Here is a 22,447-nt window from a genome sequence, read left to right as displayed (position 1 = left end):
CAAACATAGTGTTTGGCAAAAATATTGATACTTTTTAAATAAAATCTCTGCCCTTTTTTAATGAATACTTAAGCGTATTAGCTAATGCGTTCTAATGTTGGTCATTATGGTGGTACTTGTCGTTGGATGTTGTGGCTTTTGCAGCCCTTTGAGACACTTATGATTAAGGGCTATATAAATAAACTTTGATTGATTGATTGATACTTGAAGAGCTTTTTTTCCATAGGTGGTACTTGGTAAAAAACTTTTTAAAACTGTTGGCATGGAATTAAATCATACAAATAATAGTCTGTTTTTGTATTTAAAAACGATTTTCGTAAAAATTAAATAAAAAATGTACCCCAATGATAAAAAAAAATTTGATATGAAAAATGTTAACAGTTTTTTTTATTATTATTACCAAATCATTATGCTCTCTGAAAAAAATATGATATTCAAAATAAATTTTCCTTTTTTTTCCATTTGAAAAAAAGAAATGTCGCCGAAAATTAATAATAAAAAAAAAAATCTGCCCACACGCAGAAACATTGGCCGGCATATACATGCCTTAGCAACAAATGGCGCAAAAATCCCTAAAAGTCAATGTTAGCCAATCAGAAGCTTGAATAAATTTGTTTTTTAAAAAGTACACATTTTGAAACTTAAAATAACTATATTCAAATAAATACTAAGAAACACTTAGAAAAAAAATTCATTTATTATTAAAATACAAAATAAATTCCACTCAAGATTCAATTCAAAATCTCTCTACTAACTCACCTGTGCCTCCATGGAAATGCCCCCGTTTACCTCAAAGAACTGAACGACCCCAAAACCTCCACACGACACCTCCGCTCCAAACAGGCTAACCTGCTCCAACCTCCGAGGACAAAGCTACGAACTATGGGCTTTCTGCTCCGCTGTTCCCAGTCTGGAACACTCTCTCTGACCACCTGAGGGCACCTCAGACTGTGGATGCTTTTAAAAAAGGCTTAAAAACCATTCTCTAAAAAAAAAAAGCCTTTTTATAGATATTCATGCTGGTTCTAGCTATTGGGCTGTTTCTAGTTTTATATTTTATTTATTTTTATTATGTTTTTATTATTACTGCTATTTTTTTTTTTTTACACTGTGGCACTTTGAAGTTGTTTGCTCAACGTAAAGTGTTTTTTTATAAATAAAATATATTATTATTATTATTATTATTAAATGCAGTAAATATATCATTACTCATTGTGACATCTCGACCAAAACATTACTGAGGTTTAGAATTTTCCATTTGACTAAATTTGGTGAACTGCCATTAAGTATTGAAAAGTATACTTTTAGAAAAATATCTGACCAAGTGTGGACATGCTGTACATTTCAGGGACCTAAGGTTGTCCATTTACCAATATGTTGGTCCAGACACTGATTTTTTTCAAAATAAGGGGACCACAAAAAATGTCATTATTAGCCTAATTTTAACAGAAAATCTTATGAAATATTAAACCTATGTTTCTTATTAGTACCAGTATAACATACATATAGAGAACTAAATCAAAATAGCTTACATTCGACATAAATTGGACCCTTTTTCCTTTTCATCGAAACATCATCTTGGGAAGTTGCTCAAAACTAATGCTCACTTACCTATTGGCACTGTAACTTGGATGATCTCTCCATCCGGAGGCTCTGTTTTAATCCTTTTCGGAGGTATGCAATCTCCAGAAGGACCTGCGAGGGTTGAACACGTTCATTCAGTCTGACTTCTCATTACCACATGTTTGAACGAACTGCAATGCAAGAAGGCACACTCAGCGGTTATTGCTGCAGTTAAAAAAAAAAACAACAAAAAAAAACAAAAAACTTCAATCTCATTCTTGGAATTCATTAGGTTTTTGTCACTCGGTGGGCACCAAAATAAAAGTGTATTTGAGTGTTGTAATCATGGGGCGATGCTATTGTTATTACCTGCTTCACAGTCTGCAAGGGGACTCACACAAGCACTCGTCCTGCAGGGTAGAATCAAAGTATTTTAATCTCTGCCTACTTATAAGACACCCCATTGGGTACACCAGCATATAATTGTGTTTTTCTGACCGGCTGCTGTGAGGATTGCCGACCACCTCTGTTGTGGCGGTGGCGGGCGGCAGGCATAGATTCTCTGGTAAACCATCTTCCTGTGCCAATCCCAAGTCGTGCTTGCCATCCTCCCTCGCCATTTTGCCGGCAGCTTGGACAAACCCAAGACATATCTATACTACAATTATCTGCATTTTATGTTCAGTTTTCACATATACAGTAGGGCTGGACACTCATTAGACTTTTAATTTTGATTTCAGCTAATAATCGGGGGGGAGATCGATCAATAGGCCGTGCAAGGTGCAAATAAATTCCGGCGCTTGTGACAGTGAAGCAGATAGGGAGCGAATGAGTGAAAAAAAAAAGAGCATGTCTACAAGAAGTTAGGGATCTCACCATGGTTGCTTTTTCTTATTAAATACAGCGCGAGCATGACTAATCAATCAATATTAAACTCAACAAAAAAAGTAAGACGTATGATTTGTGCTTTTCAGGCGAGATTTGCTGATAAACGCAAAATAATATCACGGAAATTGACATACAATAAATGTAAGCAAAATGTTGTCCCTGTGAGGAGAAGAAACATTTGTTTTGGAAAATAATGTGTTCAGTAGTGCTCATTTATCCTCGACACACTCAACCACCCCGTTCTGACCTAAACAATGTCGAGACCGTCGCTGGAAACAGCGTCTAAACTACAAAGCTAAAAAGCGAGCAAGATCAATCCAGACACACACAACACATCTCATCTGCTTGTGTTGTTGTGAACGACATCATTGATGTAAAATCAATGTACAAACAGGACAGCAGTCACATCTTAAGAGGCGCTGTCTTTTTTTTATTAATTTATTTTTTAAACAGCCTCAAGTCGCCTGGTTACTCGTCAAGCCGAGAACAGCACACTTCCCCCCCTTCAGAATAATAGCCCGGTGCGCCACATCCGGTCTGACTGCGCTAATGAAATAAAGGTGTAAGCATAATTGTACTTTAAGCCCTCATTGATACATTTACACAATTATTATGCTTTGACTTAAAATACTGTGCAAAATTATCCAATATTGCACCAACAAATGTAAAGATTTTTGCATTTATTTAAACATTCTATTGAATTTTATTTACACAGAAAGCCCACACTGTATGGTGGTAAAATATGTGTAAAAGGAACAAAACTGAATTACAAATTAATAGGAAAAAACTATTGCTACTATTATTTAAATTTATTGTTATTGCTATTATTAGTATTTTACTTGTTGTGGTTTATTCATTACTGATTTATATCCAGGGCTTGTTTGTTTATTTTAAACTATATTTAAAGTTGACTTTTGTGGTACAATACAATGAATAATCATTTAATTAACTGTGATTTACAATATTAAGCAAAATAATCGTAAATCCTTATTTTTGCCATAATAGTCTAGCCCTATTATACAGCACAGTGCACATGCTAGCATATGCCAAGGGTCCCCGACAGGACGGTCCATATTCAGACACGGATGTCTTTCTACGGCGGTCCTTGTGTTACAACGTTTCATGGTGAGGAGGCACTCCCATAAAGTATAAATACTAAAGAAAAAGAGAACCGCTTACGTGCGTGGGGCTGAAGCATACGCACTCGGAAGAATTTGTAGTCATGCAACAAAAAACTTAGAAAAGACAATGTCATTTCTGTTCTTCTTCTTAAACATTCTTCCCTGCATTGTGTCTTCCAGGCATAAGGCAGACCTTTCTGATGGCAGTATGTCAACAAAAAGGAAATTTCAGTCAAATTAAATTATATTGTTATACATCGCAATAGACAGGTAATCGATAACCAATAAAAAATGCTTTCGATAAAACGTTCTATTTTTTTCCTCCTTTTTTGGAAGAAACAAGAAGTTGTGACTCAAGGTTGGTTGCATGAACAAAGGCACTTCCTGTGTGGTAACCAAGGAATGTAGGAAGTGATCACTGATCAGTGGGAGTGAGATGGTAAAAGCCAATAAGATAAAGAGTATCAACTATCATGTTTGGTCGCGCCATCTCATTGTCTAGCGGTTGATTCTTTGCGTAGAGTGAGAAGAGAAATGACAAATTAGTGCAGCAGAGAGCAAAGAAATTGTGGATAAAATGGGAAAAGTCACCTCGCCATTCTTGCAATTTTTTTATTTTTATTCTAAATTGGACTGTAGTCAGACTAATGTAGACTGTAAATTATGCAATGCGCTCATCCCACAAATATCTGTAATACCACACCACCTTAGCCGCGGTCCCTCTTTGGAGTACAGCTGTAACTCCCTGGCACCAAACTTACATACATTCTCATATTTCTCTATGTTTACATTTTCACACTTTTCCCTATTTTGTTACAGATTATTAATTTTTCCTTGCATATTCCCTATTTTTGCACCTTCATTTTTAGAGGTTATTGTTCAATTAGTGTTTAATGTGATTTTAGAATTGTGTTTACATTTATTAAGTGTTTTCCATAATTGTGTTGAAATTTCCTTTCCTTTCTGTGTTGATATCTGAGAGGATTATAATCAGACAGAGGAACGTAACGTTTTAGATCAAAATTTCTATCAATAATTATCGATATCGACCGATATAAAACACTTATATTTTACTGTTTTCAGCCATATTGGCCAGCTCTAATTAAATGTGGAATAATGGTAAGAAAGTGCCAATCAAAACAAGCCGCTCAAACGTTGCACTCATCATCAATGATAAAGATGGTATTTTGTAACATGTTCAAAGTTCTGCTCTTATGACATCATAACTAAGCAGAATCGTGCTCTCATTTGGTCTGTCCCTCCCTCACTTGCCACGCCCTACATTTAACCTGTGCAGCTTTTTTTAGTCATTACGGTAATTAACTGTACTTTTCATTAATCTAAGAAATGTTTTATCAGTCCTCCTCTCAGTGTTAAATCGCTAACACAGCAACAATCTAAATGAAATAGACATATGAATTCATTGTTAAATGAACGACACTTACCTGTGAAAATCCTTTCATCAAACATCCTGCAATGCAAATGAGACAACAAGGAATTAGTCATTACTTATCCAGAAAGAAAGCCAATTTATTCTAATTAAAAGGTCCCCTATTATGAATTGATTAAATTCTGACAGTAATATGCATCTCTGGAGCCCCTTTATGAGCATCAGTGGGAGAAAAATATTTTATTTACCTTACTTGTATAATCCACTTTTCGGAGAAGAGGCGCTCAAATGCTCACTTTTTAACTTTTGTTATGAAGGCGTCATGAAGGCGGAAAAAAATTGTTCGAATAGGAATAATACTGCTTCTTTCTAGATGCGCCTGCCGCATGTATATGCCTGGTTATTTACGGAAAACAGCTTTGTAAAACAAAAAAAGCAGGCTTTGCTACACATCTTGGAATAAAGCCATCCAACCGTAAGTCAGCAACGAAGCTGTATGTTTGATTATTTCATTAACAGCGAGTAGGCTAACCCTTGCATTATGAGATTGTTAGCATTGTAGCTCACATTTATGTACTCATGTCCCACTACTTAATGGTGGGTGCCGAATGTCAGTGTATATACAAACAGGGTCTCTGCAGGTTTCAACAAATCAAATTAAGGACTACTTAATTATTTTTTAAAAGACCATAACAAATATAATTTAAGACCATTTCATTTCCATACGGACAAACAAGTACAAAGACCTAGTGGTTAGAGTGTCCACCCTGAGATCAGTAGGTTGTGAGTTCAAAAACCCCGGCCGAGTCACACCAGACTATAAAAATGGGACCCATTACCTCCCTGCTTGGCTCTCAGCGTCAAAGGTTGGAATTGGGGGTTAAATCACCAAAAATTATTCCCGGGCGAGGCCACCGCTGCTGCCCACTGCTCCCCTCACCTCCCAGGGGGTGATCAAGGGTGATGGGTCAAATGTAGAGAATAATTTTGCCGCACCTAGTGTGTGTTAGACAATCATTGGTACTTTAACTTAACATATAGGAAAATCACAGAATTAATTTTAAGTATATGAATGAATTCACTGCTCTTTCACATTGGAAAACAAAATACATTGTAAACTATTGTAAACTAATTGAAAACAATATTAACAAACATCATAACAACCCTTTTTCATAGTTGCCATAGAATTGTCTTCTTGTAAAATGTGCAGTGTGCTTCATACAAAGTGTTTTCATGTAACAACCAGAATGTCAGCAATAGTAAAGGAAAACTCAATATATACTGTATATTGTCTGTGAAAAGGACTTATAGGATCTCTGCTAAACTTAAACCCTTGACTTTTGAAGTGTTTTTGCGGCTGTCGGAATTGAGCAAAGAGACAAAAACATGGACAGTACTACTACTTTATCTGCACAAAGTTGTGAAAAACAGAGAGTGCAGACAGAGCGATTGTCTAAAACGAAAGAAGTTAAAGTACCAATGATTGTCACACACACACTACGTGTGGCAAAATTATTCACTGCATTTGACCCATCACCCTTGATCACCCCCTGGGAGGTGAGGGGAGTAGAAGGTGATTATGGCTTGCAAGCCTCAAACAGATTTTGGATGAGAATAATGCGCATAACATTCAAATTTGCTCAGCTCATTTTGTATCGAGTATGTATGAATACATTTGTACCTGTTTTTGAGACATTTTTGAAAACCTATTGCTAATAAACAAGGACTACTTTTATTTAAGCATGGCATGGTGAAATTCAAAAAATGTTCTTCTTTGCTCACCCCACAAAAGGCTGAGTGTTAACACTAAACACACAACTTTTATAGCTTTTAATGTCAGAAATTGTAGTATATATAAACCTGGAAAAAAGATTAGGCATGCGAAGCTGAATTGAAATTATTGGGATTGATAATATAAATAATATAAGAGAATTCTGTTTTTTCTATGGTTTTACTGCTGTGAGTACACTACTACCAAAGATAAATTACTGTAGCATGTACTTACTGTATGTACTATTATGATTTCACTAGGAAATATCTCATATTGATCTCCTTTTGCAACTGGCGCCACTTTACTACGAAGCCACGCTGTTGTAACATGAGCAGAATGTGGCTTGGCATTGTCTTGCTGAAATAAGCAGGGGCGTCCATGAAAAAGAGGTTGCTTGTATGGCAACATACAGGTATGTTGCTCCAAAACCTGTATGTACCTTTCAGTATTAACGGTGCTTTCACAGATGTGTAAGTTACCCATGCCTTGGGAACTAATTTACCCCTATACCATCACAGATGCTAGTTTTTGAACTTTGCGCCTATAAGTCCGGGTGGTTCTTCTTCTCTTTGGTCCGGAGGACAACAAGGTCCACAGTTTACAAAAACAATTTGAAATGTGGAACAGTTTTACACTTTGCATCAGTCCATCTTAGATGAGCTTGGGCCCAGCAAAGCCGGCTGCGTTTCTGGGTGTTGTTGATATACGGTGTTTGCTTTGCACTGTATGGTTTTAAATAGCACTTATAGATGCAGCAACAAACTAGTTACTGACAGTGGTTTTCTGAAGTGTTCCTGAGCCCATGTGGTGATATCCTTGACACACTGATGTTGCTTTTTGATGCAGTACCACTTGAGGGTTCTAGGCATAGCAGCTCACGTGCAGTGATTCTCTGAACCTTTTGATGATATGGACCGTAGATGGTGAAATCCCTAAATTCTTTGCAATACCTTGTTGAGAAATGTTGTTCTTAAACTGTTCACCAATTTGCTCAGGCATTTGTTCACAAAGTGGTGACCCTCGTCCCATCCTTGTTTGTGAATGACTGAGCATTTCATGGAAGCTGCTTTTATACCCAGTCATGGCAGCCACCTGTTCCCAATTAGCCTGTTCACCTGTGGGATGTTCCAAATAAGTGTTTGATGAGCATTCCTCAACTTTCTCAGTCTTTTTTGCCACTTATGCCAGCTTTTTTGAAACATGTTGCAGGAATCAAATTCCAAAGGAGCTAATATTTGCAAGAAATAACAACGTTTACCAGTTAGAACGTTAAGTATCTTGTCTTGCAGTCTATTCAATTGAATATAGGTTGAAAAGGATTTGCAAATCATTGTATTCTGTATTTATTTACCATTTAAACAATGTGCCAACTTCACTGGTTTTGGGTTTTATAATTTGGCTTTGCTGTGGGCTTTTCGTTAAGTTTTCTCCGCTACTTTGCTAAACTATAAAATCACACCGCTGTGTGCAGACAGCACACTAGCTGGTGGTGCTCCGTAAAATTTGATCGGGCAGATCAGGTAGCCTACTTTAGTTCCTTTTTGTAGTTATGTATAGCGTCTCAAAAATAAAAGAGTTCAAAAGCAAGACTGAAATGTATGCATGTTTTTACTAAAAGTAATGTAGATAGATTTTAAAGACCTTTTGAAATCATATGTAAGACATTTTGTGAGATTTTTTGCCATTTGAAGGCCTTACATTTAAATTGTCGGATTTCAGACTTTTTAAAACACTGCAGATACCCTGATTAAAAGAGGAAAAAGTTGTGATACATTGGAACCTATTTAAAAATGTAACCTGTAAGTACAGTAGAAATTAATTTTTGGTTTTTGTCCATTTTGTTTTGTTAAAATCTCAGTTGTTTATCATAGTGGTTTGTGTTGTGGTTTGTGCAGCCCTTTGAGACACTAGTGATTTAGGGCTGTATAAGTAAACATTGATTGATTGATTGATTACAAGTGTAAAACAAGATACAATATGCTTTGTCATTGCACTTAAAAATTATCTGTCCAAAAAACAGACACACACAATGACAGAGGGTACAGGACAGGAAGGTGTGATGGGTCGCCAAAAGATGGGGAAAATAAAAACATGAGAAGAAGAAAAAGCCACTCCCAAACTGTGCTCCTGTAGGTGGTGCATTGTAGGACAAGGAAAAAAACATCCGGTAACATAAGCACATGCAAGCACACATTACAACATACAACTGGAAACTTGCAACAGGGTGGATGTTGTTAAATTCCAGGCAGTCAACTCCCGCCGCAACAAGAAATGGCGTGCCACACTGGGGTTTGAAGCGGCTAAGGCGTGGGATAGGGACAGGGAGTGTGTGTGTGTACTCTTTGGTCGTTAAGCCTGAGACGTCACTTAGCCCCGGCATCACAGTTTTGGTGCCCTCATTCCGCTGAGTGTCGTCAAGATAACACTGCTATGGAGACAACCGTGATTGTAGTCCAAATAAAATCCACAATCATCTCACTGCAGAAAACTTTTGGCAGAGTTTTTCAAGCAGGGTCTTATCTGAATGCAGCACAAGGAGAACTCAAATGCACTTTAAGGCACTTGGGTTAGGGCAAGTAGATACATTTCAATGTTTGTCAATCCTAATTGTTCATTCCTGGACCTCAAATTGATCATAATTTCGCCCTACACAGCGGAAAGCTTCTCCGAGATGATATCCAGTTTGCAATTTGGTTCAGAAATCACTAGTCTGAGTGCCTACAGCCCTGTCCATCCTATAAACCATGACGGGCAGCTTCTGGGTACCTTGAACTGTTGCCCTTGTTTTCCGAATGTGTCGATCAAACCAGGAGATATACTGTTATCATAGTTCTGAATAGGTAGAAAATTTGATGTCCTCAACTTAAAGAGTCGCCAGGCACACAACCCTCCACTTCTCCCAAGCGTGCATTGTGTATACAGCAGAAAACGATCAAAATGCTAATTTTTCTCAGCCTGTCAATCACCTCAAACAACTGCATGTTAGCATTGGGCTTGCGCCATAAGAGCCACATGTGTACTTGTATCTGTGTTTTACTAATAATAAATACTATTATTAAAGAAACTAATGGCTGTAGGGGTGCACACACTTTTTCCTGCAGACGACCTACTTATCAAATGACCATGTCTCATACAGCTGTATGTACATACATTTATAGTATATTTGCTAATACATACATATGCACATACAAAAATATACACAAATTCCTATACATACGCGCAACACACACACGCACTCGGTATATACAAAACCCAAAACCAGTGAAGTTGGCATGTTGTGTGAATTGTAAAAATAAAAAAAATAAATAAATACAATGATTTGCAAATCCTTTTCAACCTATATTCAGTTGAAAAGACTGCAAAGAAAAGACACTTAATGTTCGAACTGGTAAATTGTTTTTGAAAATATTAGCTTATTTGGAATTTGATGCCTGAAAAAAGTTTAAAAAAGCTGGCACAAGTGGCAAAAAGACTGACAAAGTTTAGGAATGCTCATCAAACACTTATTTTGAACATCCCACAAGTGAACAGGCAGCACAACAGGCGCAAAGCATATTACTACCACCACCATGCTTGACGGTAGGTTTGGTGTTCCTTGGATTAAAGGCTTCACCTTTTCTCCTCCATCCATCCATTTTGTACCGCTTATTCCCTTTTGGGGTCGCGGGGGGTGCTGGCGCCTATCTCAGCTACAATCGGGCGGAAGGCGGGGTACACCCTGGACAAGTCGCCACCTCATCGCAGAGCTTCTCTAAACATATTGCAGGGTATTGTGGCCAAAACATCAAAATTTTTGTTATATCTGACATCACATGGACATAAGACCTGCTGGAGGAAAGTTCTGTGGTCAGATGAAACTTATGCTCTGGGCCTGTTTTGCTGCCAATTGAACTGGTGTTTTTCAGAGAGTAAATGGGACAATCAAAAAGAAGGATTACCTCCAAAATTCTTCAAGACAACCTACAATAATCAACCCTGAGGTTGGGTCAACAGGACAATGACCCCAAACACCTGTCAAAAGTTGTAAGGGAACGGCTAAATCAGGCTAGAATTAAGGTTTTAGAATGGCTTTCCCAAAGCCCTGAGTTAAATGTGTGGACAATGCTGAAGAAACAAGTCCATGTCAGAAAACCAACAAATTTAGTAATTTTGTCAAGAAGAGTGGTCAAAAAATCAACTAGAAGCTATCCAGAAGCTTGTGGGTGTCTACCAAAAGCGTGTTATTGCAGTAAAACGTGTAACCCAATATTAACATTATAGTATGTATATTTTTGACCGAGCAGATTTGGTCACATTTTCAGTAGACCCATGATAAATTCATTAATGAACCAAATTTCATGAATGTTTTTTGTGACCAACAAGTATGTGCTCCAATCACTCTATCACAAAAAATAAGAGTTGTAGAAATTATTGAAAACTCAAGACACCCATGACATTATGTTGTTTACAAGTGTGTGTAAACTCTTGAACACAACTGTACATAGTTATATACATACTGTATATATGCACATACAGTGGGGCAAAAAAGTATTTAGTCAGCCACCAATTGTGCAAGTTCTCCCACTTAAAATGATGACAGAGTTCTGTAATTTTCCTCATAGGTACACTTTAACTGTGAGAGACAGAATGTGAAAAAAAAATCCAGGAATTCACATTTTAGGAATTTTAAAGAATTTATTTGTAAATTATGGTGGAAAATAAGTTTTTGGTCAATAACACAAATTCAACTCAATACTTTGTAATATAACCTTTGTTGGCAATAACAGAGGTCAAACGTTTACTATGGGTCTTTACCAGGTTTGCACAAACAGTAGCTAGTATTTTGGCCCATTCCTCTATGCAGATCTTCTAGAGAGCAGCGATGTTTGGGGGCTGTCGCCGAGCAACAGAGACTTTCAACTCCCTCCACAGATTTTCTATGGGGTTGAGGTCTGGAGACTGGTTAGGCCACTCCAGGACTTTGAAATGCTTCTTACGGAGCCACTCCTTCGTTGCCCGGGCAGTGTGTTTGGGATCATTGTCATGCTGGAAGACCCAGCCACTCTTCATCTTCAAACCTCTCACTGATGGAAGGAGGTTTTGGCTCAAAATCTCACGATACATGGCCCCATTCATTCTTTCCTTAACACGGATCAGTCTTCCCGTCCCCTTAGCAGAAAAACAGCCCCAAAGCATGATGTTTCCACCCCCATGCTTCACAGTAGGTATGGTGTTCTTGGGATGAAACTCAGTATTCTTCTTGCTCCAAAGACGAAAAGTTGAATTTATACCAAAAAGTTATATTTTGGTTTCATCTGACCACATGACATTCTCCCAATCCTCTGCTGTATCATCCATGTGCTCTCTGGCAAACTTCAGACGGGCCAGGACATGCACTGGCTTAAGCAGGGGGACACGTCTGGCACTGCAGGATTTGATTCCTTGTCGGCGTAGTGTGTTATTGATGGTAACTTTTGTTACTTTGGTCCCAGCTCTCTGCAGGCCATTCACCAGGTCCTCCCGTGTAGTTCTGGGATTTTTGCTCGCCGTTCTCATAATCATTTTGACCCCACGGGATGAGATCTTGCGTGGAGCCCCAGATCAAGGGAGATTATCAGTGGTCTTGTATGTCTTCCATTTTCTGATAATTGCTCCTACAGTTGATTTTTTCACACCAAGCTGCTTGTCTATTGTAGATTCACTCTTCCCAGTCTGGTGCAAGTCTACAATTATTTTCCTGGTGTCCTTCGACCGCTCTTTGGTCTTGGCCATAGTGGAGTTTGGGGTCCGACTCTTTGAGGCTGTGGATAGGTGTCCTTTATACAGATAACGAGTTCAAACAGGTTCTATTAAGTGAAGTGAAGTGAAGTGAATTATATTTATATAGCGCTTTTCTCAAGTGACTCAAAGCGCTTTACATAGTGACACCCAATATCTGAGTTACATTTAAACCAGTGTGGGTGGCACTGGGAGCAGGTGGGTAAAGTGTCTTGCCCAAGGACACAACGGCAGTAACTAGGATGGCACAAGCGGGAATCGAACCTGCAACCCCCAAGTTGCTGGCACGGCCACTCTACCAACCGAGCTATTCGTCCCAATACAGGTAACAAGAGGAGGACAGAAGAGCTTCTTAAAGAAGAAGTTACAGGTCTGTGAGAGCCAGAGATCTTCCTTGTATGAAGTGACCAAATACTTATTTTCCACCATAATTTACAAATAAATTCTTTAAAATTCCTACAATGTGAATTCCTGGATTTTTTTTTCACATTCTGTCTCTCACAGTTGAAGTGTACCTATGATGAAAATTACAGACCTCCGTCAACATTTTAAGAGGGAGAACTTGCACAATCGTTGGCTGACTAAATACTTTTTTGAACCACTGTATACATACATAAAATGCAGGCCAAAAATTTGGGCACACATTCAAATGTGTTTTCTTTATTTTCACGACTATTTACATTGCAGATTGTCACTGAGGGCATCTCAGTGACAATGGTCACTGAGTGGCTATTTCTTCAAAATAGCCACCCTTTGCTCTGATTACTGCTTTGCACACTCTTGGCATTCTCTCCATGGGCTTCAAGCACACCTGTGAAGTGAAAACCATTTCAGGTGACTACTTCTTGAAGCTCATCAAAACAATGCCAAGAGTGTGCAAAAAAGTAATCAGAGCTAAGGATGGCTGAAAAAACTAGAATATAAAACATGTTTTCAGCTTCAGAAAGCTAAATATGAAGGTATTTGGGCTTCAAAACCAAAGATAAAAGGTGATGCTTTAAACAAGGAAGCAACGCGCTTTAAGTGTTGCTTTAAAACATGCCTAACCAAATGTGGCGATTAGTATTAGCAACTTTGCTTTAAACTAGGGCTGGGCGATGGATCGCATATACTCGTATCGCGGGTTTGTTTCTTTCCGATGTACAAAATGACTATTTCGTGAGTATTCGAGCATACGTTCTCACGCAGTTGCTTTTAGCTGCGGGCATTACGCTACAGTAGGGCTGGGCGATATATCGAGTTTGTAAGATATGAATAAAGCAAATATCGTAATATCGATGTAATTTATTTCACGTTAAAATGTGTTCCTTCTTCTCCCCCGCTCCTCACTCCCTCTCATGGGCTACTAAACCCCTCTATTCCTCCTTCTAAGACGTGCTTGCACGTATAAGAACATCCATGATTGGGTAGTTTTTTACTATGATGATTCATGAATGGTTGAGATTAGTCAATTAAGAGGCGTAATAGCCCGGGTCATCGAACCAGAAAGGGAAATCACAACAGACATCCCAAATGACAAAGGGAGAGTCGTAGGAGAGAAGAGCGATTTTTATATTAAAAAAGTAGTGGAAAATGGCAGAGTCTCTTCTTTAGATTTTTCTTTTAGCGATGTTGACATGTTGAGGAAACCCACAATGCGTTTAATTAAACACATTTGGACACATGTATACGTCTGGATTAACATCCATTTGAGTTGTTTACCATGTAAACCCAAATCCAAACTGTTCTCGATTTGCCAAGCCGGGCATATTTCACATGAGAAATGCTGCTCAAAATGTATTTTTTTGCACAGCTATGTTATTATTTTACATAGAAATAATATTTTTCTATTTTATTTGTGTGTAATTCTGTGCTACTTAGACAGTTTATTTTCTGGGCTGTTAATACCCATCTTGACTAACAGGGTTAATAAAAGTGCCACTGCCTGTTTACAGAAGAGTTCTCATTCATTTCAATTTCAGTGAATCTCGCTAAAAAATAGATATCTTTGTATGTATACTTTCACCGGAAAATATATTAAGATATATATCGAATATCGAGTTTAAGTAAAAATATATCGAGATATACTTTTTCGTCCATATCGCCCAGCTCTACTTCAAACTAAAGTACACATTTAAATAAGCATTCAGATCGGCACAAGGAGTTTAAATAGTGACAGCTAATAATGTAGTTGTTACACCTGTCCTGCTGTTCTGCTCCGGTGCAGACTGAAGTTGAGGAGCAGAGGGAAGACGTTCCCTTCTGGGTCGATGTTTTCGTCGGGGGTAACATCGTTTACTTTACCCGTCAATGGGTCTGCTAAGCTCCGCTTTCAGGTCAGAATGACGAGGCCGCCTGTTTTGTGACAATGTGGTTGCTTAATTGTTAGTTTTGCAGGACACAACCAGACCAGTTCATCACTCTACTGTGCAGTGCATGCGCTACCTCTCTCTTTTTCCTCGTTCACTCACTGACTTCACTCAGAGAACACGTTGCCATTCTCTTAAACACACACACGCTAATCTCATGAGTTTTCCAGCTCCCCCTGTTGTGCACATGTAGATACGTAACATGTAGATACATAACATGTAGATACATAACATAAATAACGCGCACACAGCTGCTTTGATTGTCAAATATTAGCAGACTTGCCCTGTGATTAGGTGGCGACTTTTCCAGGGTGTACCCCGCCTTCCGCCCGATTGTAGCTGAGATAGGCTCCAGCGCCCCCCGCAACCCCGAAGGGAATAAGCGGTAGAAAATGGATTGATGGATTAGCAGAGTTAAAACTGCCCAATTAGTGTCAAGTAATGCAAGTGAAATGACTATATTTTGTAAGAAATTGCTACAATTTGTATCTTTAACAAATGTGTGTTTTTACCTGCTTCATGGCTTATCCTACATTTATCCATAGTTTTTGTTTTTAGAACATACTAATAATTGTATTTTTCTTAAAGCACAGACCAGAAGTTGCAACCATAAATCATGAAGCAGGGGGTGATAAAGGGGATGGGTCAAATGCAGAGAATAATTTCGCCCCATTTAGTATGTGTGACAATCATTGGTACTTTAACTTAATATGATGTCAGTAAAGCTTTTTATTATATTCTAATGTAGTCCTTTATTATGGCAGACTATATTTAAAATTATAAATAGTTTTTTGAGTGCAACAAGAAAAGCGCAATGTGTCTAATGCCCTTTAATCTTTATTTTAACCTTCTAAAATTGTTCTTTGTGCAATAGGAAAACCTATGTCTATTGCATTTTAAGATTTTCTGTTCAAATAAAGCCAGTATTGAACATTTTTGTAGTTCCCTTTATTTTGAAAAGTATCAATATACATTTTGGTAACGGCACCAAATTATTAGTAATGGGACAACCCTAATATACACATATCACCAAATTATTAGTAATGGGACAACCCTAATATACACATATCTATATATGTATATGATTGTAGCTGAGATAGGCGCCAGCGCCCCCCGCGACCCCGAAAGGGAATAAGCGGTAGGAAATGGATGGATGGATGGCATATGTATATTAGGGCTGTCAAACGATTGTGAAATTTAATCGCGATTAATCGCATTTTTTTATAAATACATATGTATATTAAGGCTGTCAAATGATTAAAATATTTAATTGCGATAATCGCATTTTGACTATAGTTAACTACAAATGATTCGCGATTAATCGCAGAAAGATAATTTTTTGTCATGAATGTACCTTAGACAGATCATTTTTAAGGTTAAAATAGAATAAAAAAACAAAAACATTGAAGGTTTCAACACCGTGACTGGACAATTAATTTGCTTTAATGAAACGTTTTTTAACATTAAGCTTTTTGAAACAGCTCAAAACGAAAAGGATATAAACACATTTTTAAACAGAATAAAAAAATAACTACAGTGCGTTGGTTTCTTGCCAGAATTCCTATTTTAACGGAATAAAGCATTTGTATTTCTTCTTTAGGAGCACTTGCGCTTGGAGGAAAAGAGCTAAATTTCCATGTTTAGATAGCAGTTTCACGCATTAACAACACAAAATGTGGATTGTCACGATTATGCTTTGATTGTCAAAGATGTTCGGCGGTAATTTTTCTACATGAATAAATGTTTCTGATATTCTGTACTTTACACGTTGTTCAAGTTAGAAGTAGTAGTAGTTAATTTTGGAGACGTTAAAAAGAAAGCAAAATAAACATTTATGAAAAAATGTAAATCTTGATAACATTACAGTAAGGCCGTGGTTCACAAATGGGGGTACGCGTACCCCCGGGGGTACTGGAAGGTATGCCAAGGGGTACGTGAGATTTTTTAAAAATATTCTAAAAATAGCAACAGTTCAAAAATCCTTTATGAATATATTTATTAAATAATACTTCAACAAAATATGAATGTAAGTTCATAAACCGTGAAAAGAAATGTAACAATGCAATATTCAGTGTTGACAGCTTGATTTTTTGTGGACATGTTCCATAAATATTGATGTTAAAGATTTCTTTTTTTGTAAAGAAATGTTTAGAATGAAGTTCTTGAATCCAGATGGATCTCTATTACAATCCCCAAAGAGGGCACTTTAAGTCGATGATTACTTCTATGTGTAGAAATATTTATTTATAATTCAATCAATTGTTTATTTTTCAACAAGTTTTTATTTATTGTTATATCTTTTTTTCCTAATAGTTCAAGAAAGACCACTACAAATGAGCAATATTTTGCACTGTTATACAATTTAATAAATCAGAAACTGATGACATAGTGCTGTATTTTACTTCTTTATCTCTTTTTTCAACCAAAAAGGCTTTGCTCTAATTAGGGGGTACTTGAATTACATCACTGAAAAAAGGTTGAGAACCACTGCAGTAAGGTAAAGAAATAGAAACAAATATTTCACCATGACAACATAAAAAATGAAAACAATACATAATGGTTAGTTTTTTTCATATCCAAAAAGGAATGGGAAGAAGTGAAACTTACTAACTCCCACGTCTTTATAAATAACTAGCTTTCTTATCATCATTATTATTACATAGAATTATATATTTACCAGTCTTATTACAATATATTATCAATAACCTTTTACTCACTTTTTTTTGGCACAAAAATATAGTCCATACGGACAATATACACATACTGCATATAGTCACATGAATACAAGTACAAATTAATGGTGACAGCAACCAATAAGTATCTACCCAAATAATTAGAAAAATAATAATAATAATAATGTAAATACTCTGTTATTGTTAGCTTGTAACCCTCATTCTTGAACATATTGAAAATCATGTCTTTGTATAATTTTTTAAATTTTGCATTCAAAATGTTCCATTGTTTAACACCACATATTGAAACACAAAAGCTTCTTCGAGTTGTGCGTACATTCTGAATTTTAAGATTGAAACTACCCGTTCAATTATAACCCCCTTCCCTTTCGGTGAAAAAAACTTTTACACATTCCCAGGCAGTGAATTGTTTTTTGCTTTCAATGTAAATTTGTACTGTTTGTAGTTCCATAAATCTTTAAATTTCAGTAGTTTTGAATGTAAAAAAAAAATGTATTTGTGTGATCACTATATCCTGCCTTATGAATGACCATTATTGCATTCTTCTGCAGGGTGATGAGTGTAATTAGTGCCGCAAACTTCTGCACAGCTAATGGCATTCTTATGTCTGCATGACAATGTTTGAACCTTAGCTATCTACTTATAAATAAAATGTAATATTCAGCCTTCAAAACATTCTGCAATTGTGAACTATCTAGTTATATACCATAGGATTATACCATAGCGGTGGTAATATAATATTGTGTAGTGAACGGTAATTACCCGATGTGGGCTGCAGAGAGCAATGGCAGGCATGCCTGCGGTATCAGTGGTAGCGAAGAAGAAGCGAGATTGTGCTAAGACAATTTTCCTTCATGTCGCCACTGCCATTACAATATGCTTAAATTTCAATCTGTCAGAAAACATTTATTTAGTTAGAAATATCACAGAATAACAGATTAGCATGATCGTATTATAAGACAATTTCTTGTCGTTTTGTTGGTTAGACCGGATGTGAAGTGTAGCGCAATTATTGTGAAGCCGCCAACCGGACGTGTATGATTGGTACGAGAAAAGACTTAACATGTTTTGATGAAAATCTCAGAAAAAAGTGACTTTAAAAAATTGGTTATATTTGTATAGCGCTTTTCTACTTTCAAGGTACTCAAAGCGCTTTGACACTATTTCCACATTCAACTTTGGTGAAGATTGCTATTGAATCTCCATCTAAACAGAATCATGCGAGTGTCCCATTGGTCGGCATCCCAGCAACAGTGGAAATATTAGTGTTTGTTTGTTTTATTATGGTTTTACTTCCTCTCTATCGTCTTTGTTTCTTCCGAGTGTATGTACCCTTTTCTATTTCTGCTCGCTTTTTTTCCGGTTTGTTGCTCATCAGTATTTAGTGAGCTCATCCAAGTTGTCCCCCTCACTACTGAGTAGCCCGTGGGTCAAAAAGGACGTGTCTGTGTTAATCGCCTAAAAAAAATATATATATATTACTTAATTGTGATTATTCGCAAACAGCTATAATTTGTCATCAATAATAAGTGTACCGTAGACAGATATACTGTATTTCAGAGAGGGTGGCCTCATATCGCTGCATGACAATGTTTTAACCTTCTCTATTAATGAATAAAATGTAACATTGAGCCTGCTGATAATTCGGTAATTGAGGACTGGACCAGAACATGTTATGTTATAAAATAATTTTCACAATATTTCAGCAAGACAGAAAAATCCCCCGCCCCTAACCCGCCCTCACATTCCTCAACTAATCTACTAGCATTTCTTTAGGTGCAACTATCACACAATAACATTACAACATATGTCTGACAAAGAATGATCGTAACGTAAGACATTTATTTTATTTAGGGTTTCCCCTAAATTGCCAAAATACCTGTAGCGATAGGGGCGTGGTTGATACGACGTCATCACATGATTTGATTTAGGGCTATATAAGTAAACATTGATTGATTGATTTGCTATGACGCATGTATTCTTTAAAAAGGCAAACAAATGTGAATATACATTTAAAACAAATATGTTACTAAGCTTAGTATTAACATATATATTTTTTTTTACATAATATAATTTGGTGTATTTTTTAAATTGTTGCTGCATATTGTACAATATTCCTTGTTGAGAATTTTATTGGAAATTTCTCCAGTCCTCGAATATATTAAAGTACGTTTACAGCGCGGACATGCTGCTTCTGCGCCAGACAACCCTGTGCGTATGGCTGGTGTTGATGTGTATTTTAGTGCAAGCGTGTAAAACTAATTTTATCTCAGGGGCCGCATGGAGGAAAATCCGCGCACACGCAGGCTGGACTATTAAAATCATAGCATTAAAACTAAAAATTAAAACAACTTTAGATTGTTTTGTTGTCATTCTGAAAATATTACAATAAAAACATAGAAAACAAATACCGGCAGAGGTAAAGTTTGGATCCATGAAGGAAAGAAGAAAGTGAATGAATTTTTATAACTGAATACATTTAAATATGCATAAAAATGTGTTGTCTTTGGTAAAAAAATTTTTTTTATGAATTAAGTAACGTTTATGACAACCTTTTTCCAAAATACACTCTATAAAATGTAAGATATAACAGGATAATGCGTACATTCATCATTTGTTTTCAAAACGGTTACAAAAAAGTGGGACCCCAAAAATTTACTGTGAAACCCCACTTTTTTTTATTTGATGAGGTCCCTGGGACCCCATTTTGAAAATTCCTAGCACTAACACTGATGGAGTATTGGTGTGTGCAAAACAGCAGCAAGCGGCTGTGGCCTGCGGGCCGGTTTCAATACTAATCAATTATCATCCCGGGGGCCATAGATAATTCATTCAAATCCAGCCCGCGGGTGTTATGGTGGTCATTTTTCCCATGGTCTGTGAACACACCATGTGTGGTTGCTCTTAACACTTTTGACGGCCGTTGCGGAGAGAAAGTCGGTTAAAATTACCGGTCTGTTTTTTTCCCGTCACACTGAGCTGGCAGTAGCGAGCGTCATCTCACAAGATCTTTGAGTGCAGTGAATGTTAATCAAGAGACGCTATAGTGAAGATTGATCATCACTAATATTTAGGTCTTTTTTTTTTTTTTAAATGCCCTGCGAAAGACTGACACGCCCTCTGCAATCGACTGGTAGCTTGCGATCGACCTAATGGGCACCACTGATGTAACTGCCTCCCAGGAGCGCCTAATGTTGTGGTTAACTACATTTTGGAACCTAAACCGGCACAACAGGATAAAGACAGACGAGTGCCTACTTTAAATTACCTTAAATAAATAGATAGTGGTGGGGGTGAGGAGTCTTGAATGGAAATGACTCGCCATTTAGCAGCTGGATGTAGGGCGTGTTGGAGAAAAGCACCATTTAGCAAACAGATGGTGTAAGCAAGCGCGGCTGGCGGCGTCTTAGCTAAAATCAAGTCTAAATTCAAGTTGTTGGGAGAGGATAGGGGTGGATGTAAATTCTCAGTCACACCTTCAAGCACACATGTCATTTGAGGACGTACCGTTTCACTACAAAGCGGATTCCGTGGCGTTCGTCCAAGATGCGCTTGAGCTTGGGGACGCCGTAAGTGCAGGGTCTCTTGAAAGGGATCTGGTCGGGGATGCCGATGATATCCACGGCGCCGGGGTCGCAGGCTATCTTGCGGTACGGGACAGGCACCATGTGATCGAGACCCAGGGCCTCGGCTATAGGGGACATTTTCAAGATAAAACAAAATAAGCCCAATAAATGTTGAACTGTAGAGGACCACAATGTATCCCACTTGAAAACTTGACAATGTAAATCTTCCCCTTACCGTATCTGCTGTTGAACAAGATCTGGACACATTCCCTTAGCGTGTTAATATCTTCTGTTTCCCGGATGAACGAGTCCCATTTTTCTGTGAAAAAGACACAAAAACCAGGTAAGGTTTGACAAAGACACTTTTGACACCTAAAGCAGCTTTATTTATCTGCGATTCATCTCCATCGACTAGGCTTGAGTTATTAAATGTGTAATCTTCTTAAGGGATTACTCTTTGTAGCTCTTAAGGTTTTAGTAAAGTTTAACTCAAGTTTAACAAACAATAGGACATGAAGTAGGAAACGGAGTCATTTACAACTGAAACGTAGCATAAAAGTTTCTTAGTCAACAATCATGCTGTAATAATTCATCATCATTTTTTTTGCCGTTAGCTTAACATCAATTAGCTATTTGCTAGAATATCTTAGTCACCTATGTTAGCTTAGCATCTGTCACATTTTATCCTGTAAATCAAGTTCTGCCCCTAGTCATAGAATTTAGCACCAAGCTAAGATTGTAAGCTTAGCGTTATTAGCCCGTAACATTGCAATGCTGTTTTTTGTGGTTTATTCATCTAAGGTCAAGTAATATCCATATATTTTATATATATACATATATATATATATATATATATATATACATACATATATATACATATATACATATATATACATATATATATATATATACATATATATATATATATATATATATATATATATATATATATATATATATATACATATATATATATATATATATATATATATATATATATATATATATATATATATATATGGGCTTCACGGTGGCAGAGGGGTTAGTGCGTCTGCCTCACAATACGAAGCTCCTGCAGTCCTGGGTTCAAATCCAGGCTCGGGATCTTTCTGTGTGGAGTTTGCATGTTCTCCCCGTGAATGCGTGGGTTCCCTCCGGGTACTCCGGCTTCCTCCCACCTCCAAAGACATGCACCTGGGGATAGGTTGATTGGCAACACTAAATTGGCCCTAGTGTTTGAATGTGAGTGTGAATGTTGTCTGTCTATCTGTGTTGGCCCTGCGATGAGGTGGCGACTTGTCCAGGGTGTACCCCGCCTTCCGCCCGATTGTAGCTGAGATAGGCGCCAGC

At 37.3% G+C, this 22,447-nt stretch overlaps 1 protein-coding gene across 3 annotated transcripts in view; it reads right to left on the bottom strand.

The window, feature by feature from the left end:
* The window catches only part of gtf2ird1 (GTF2I repeat domain containing 1), a 68,434-nt gene that overhangs the window by 25,810 nt on the left and 20,177 nt on the right, over nt 1–22,447 (bottom strand). For 2 of the 3 annotated variants that reach the window (XM_061898870.1, XM_061898869.1), the window contains exons 8-13: nt 21,333–21,416; nt 21,039–21,222; nt 5,018–5,043; nt 2,062–2,194; nt 1,933–1,973; nt 1,612–1,695 (exon numbers count right to left, since the gene is read on the bottom strand). In XM_061898870.1, the coding sequence (XP_061754854.1) occupies nt 1,612–1,695; nt 1,933–1,973; nt 2,062–2,194; nt 5,018–5,043; nt 21,039–21,222; nt 21,333–21,416 (552 nt within the window). The remainder of the gene's footprint in view (nt 1–1,611; nt 1,696–1,932; nt 1,974–2,061; nt 2,195–5,017; nt 5,044–21,038; nt 21,223–21,332; nt 21,417–22,447) is intronic. The other variant, XM_061898871.1, reaches the window with a different exon arrangement.

The sequence above is a fragment of the Nerophis ophidion genome, linkage group LG04 (genome assembly GCF_033978795.1).
Source record: "Nerophis ophidion isolate RoL-2023_Sa linkage group LG04, RoL_Noph_v1.0, whole genome shotgun sequence".
In the NCBI taxonomy this organism is placed as follows: Eukaryota; Metazoa; Chordata; class Actinopteri; order Syngnathiformes; family Syngnathidae; genus Nerophis; species Nerophis ophidion.
Note: the sequence above shows the minus strand (reverse complement) of the source record. Positions and strands in the feature narration are given on the sequence as shown.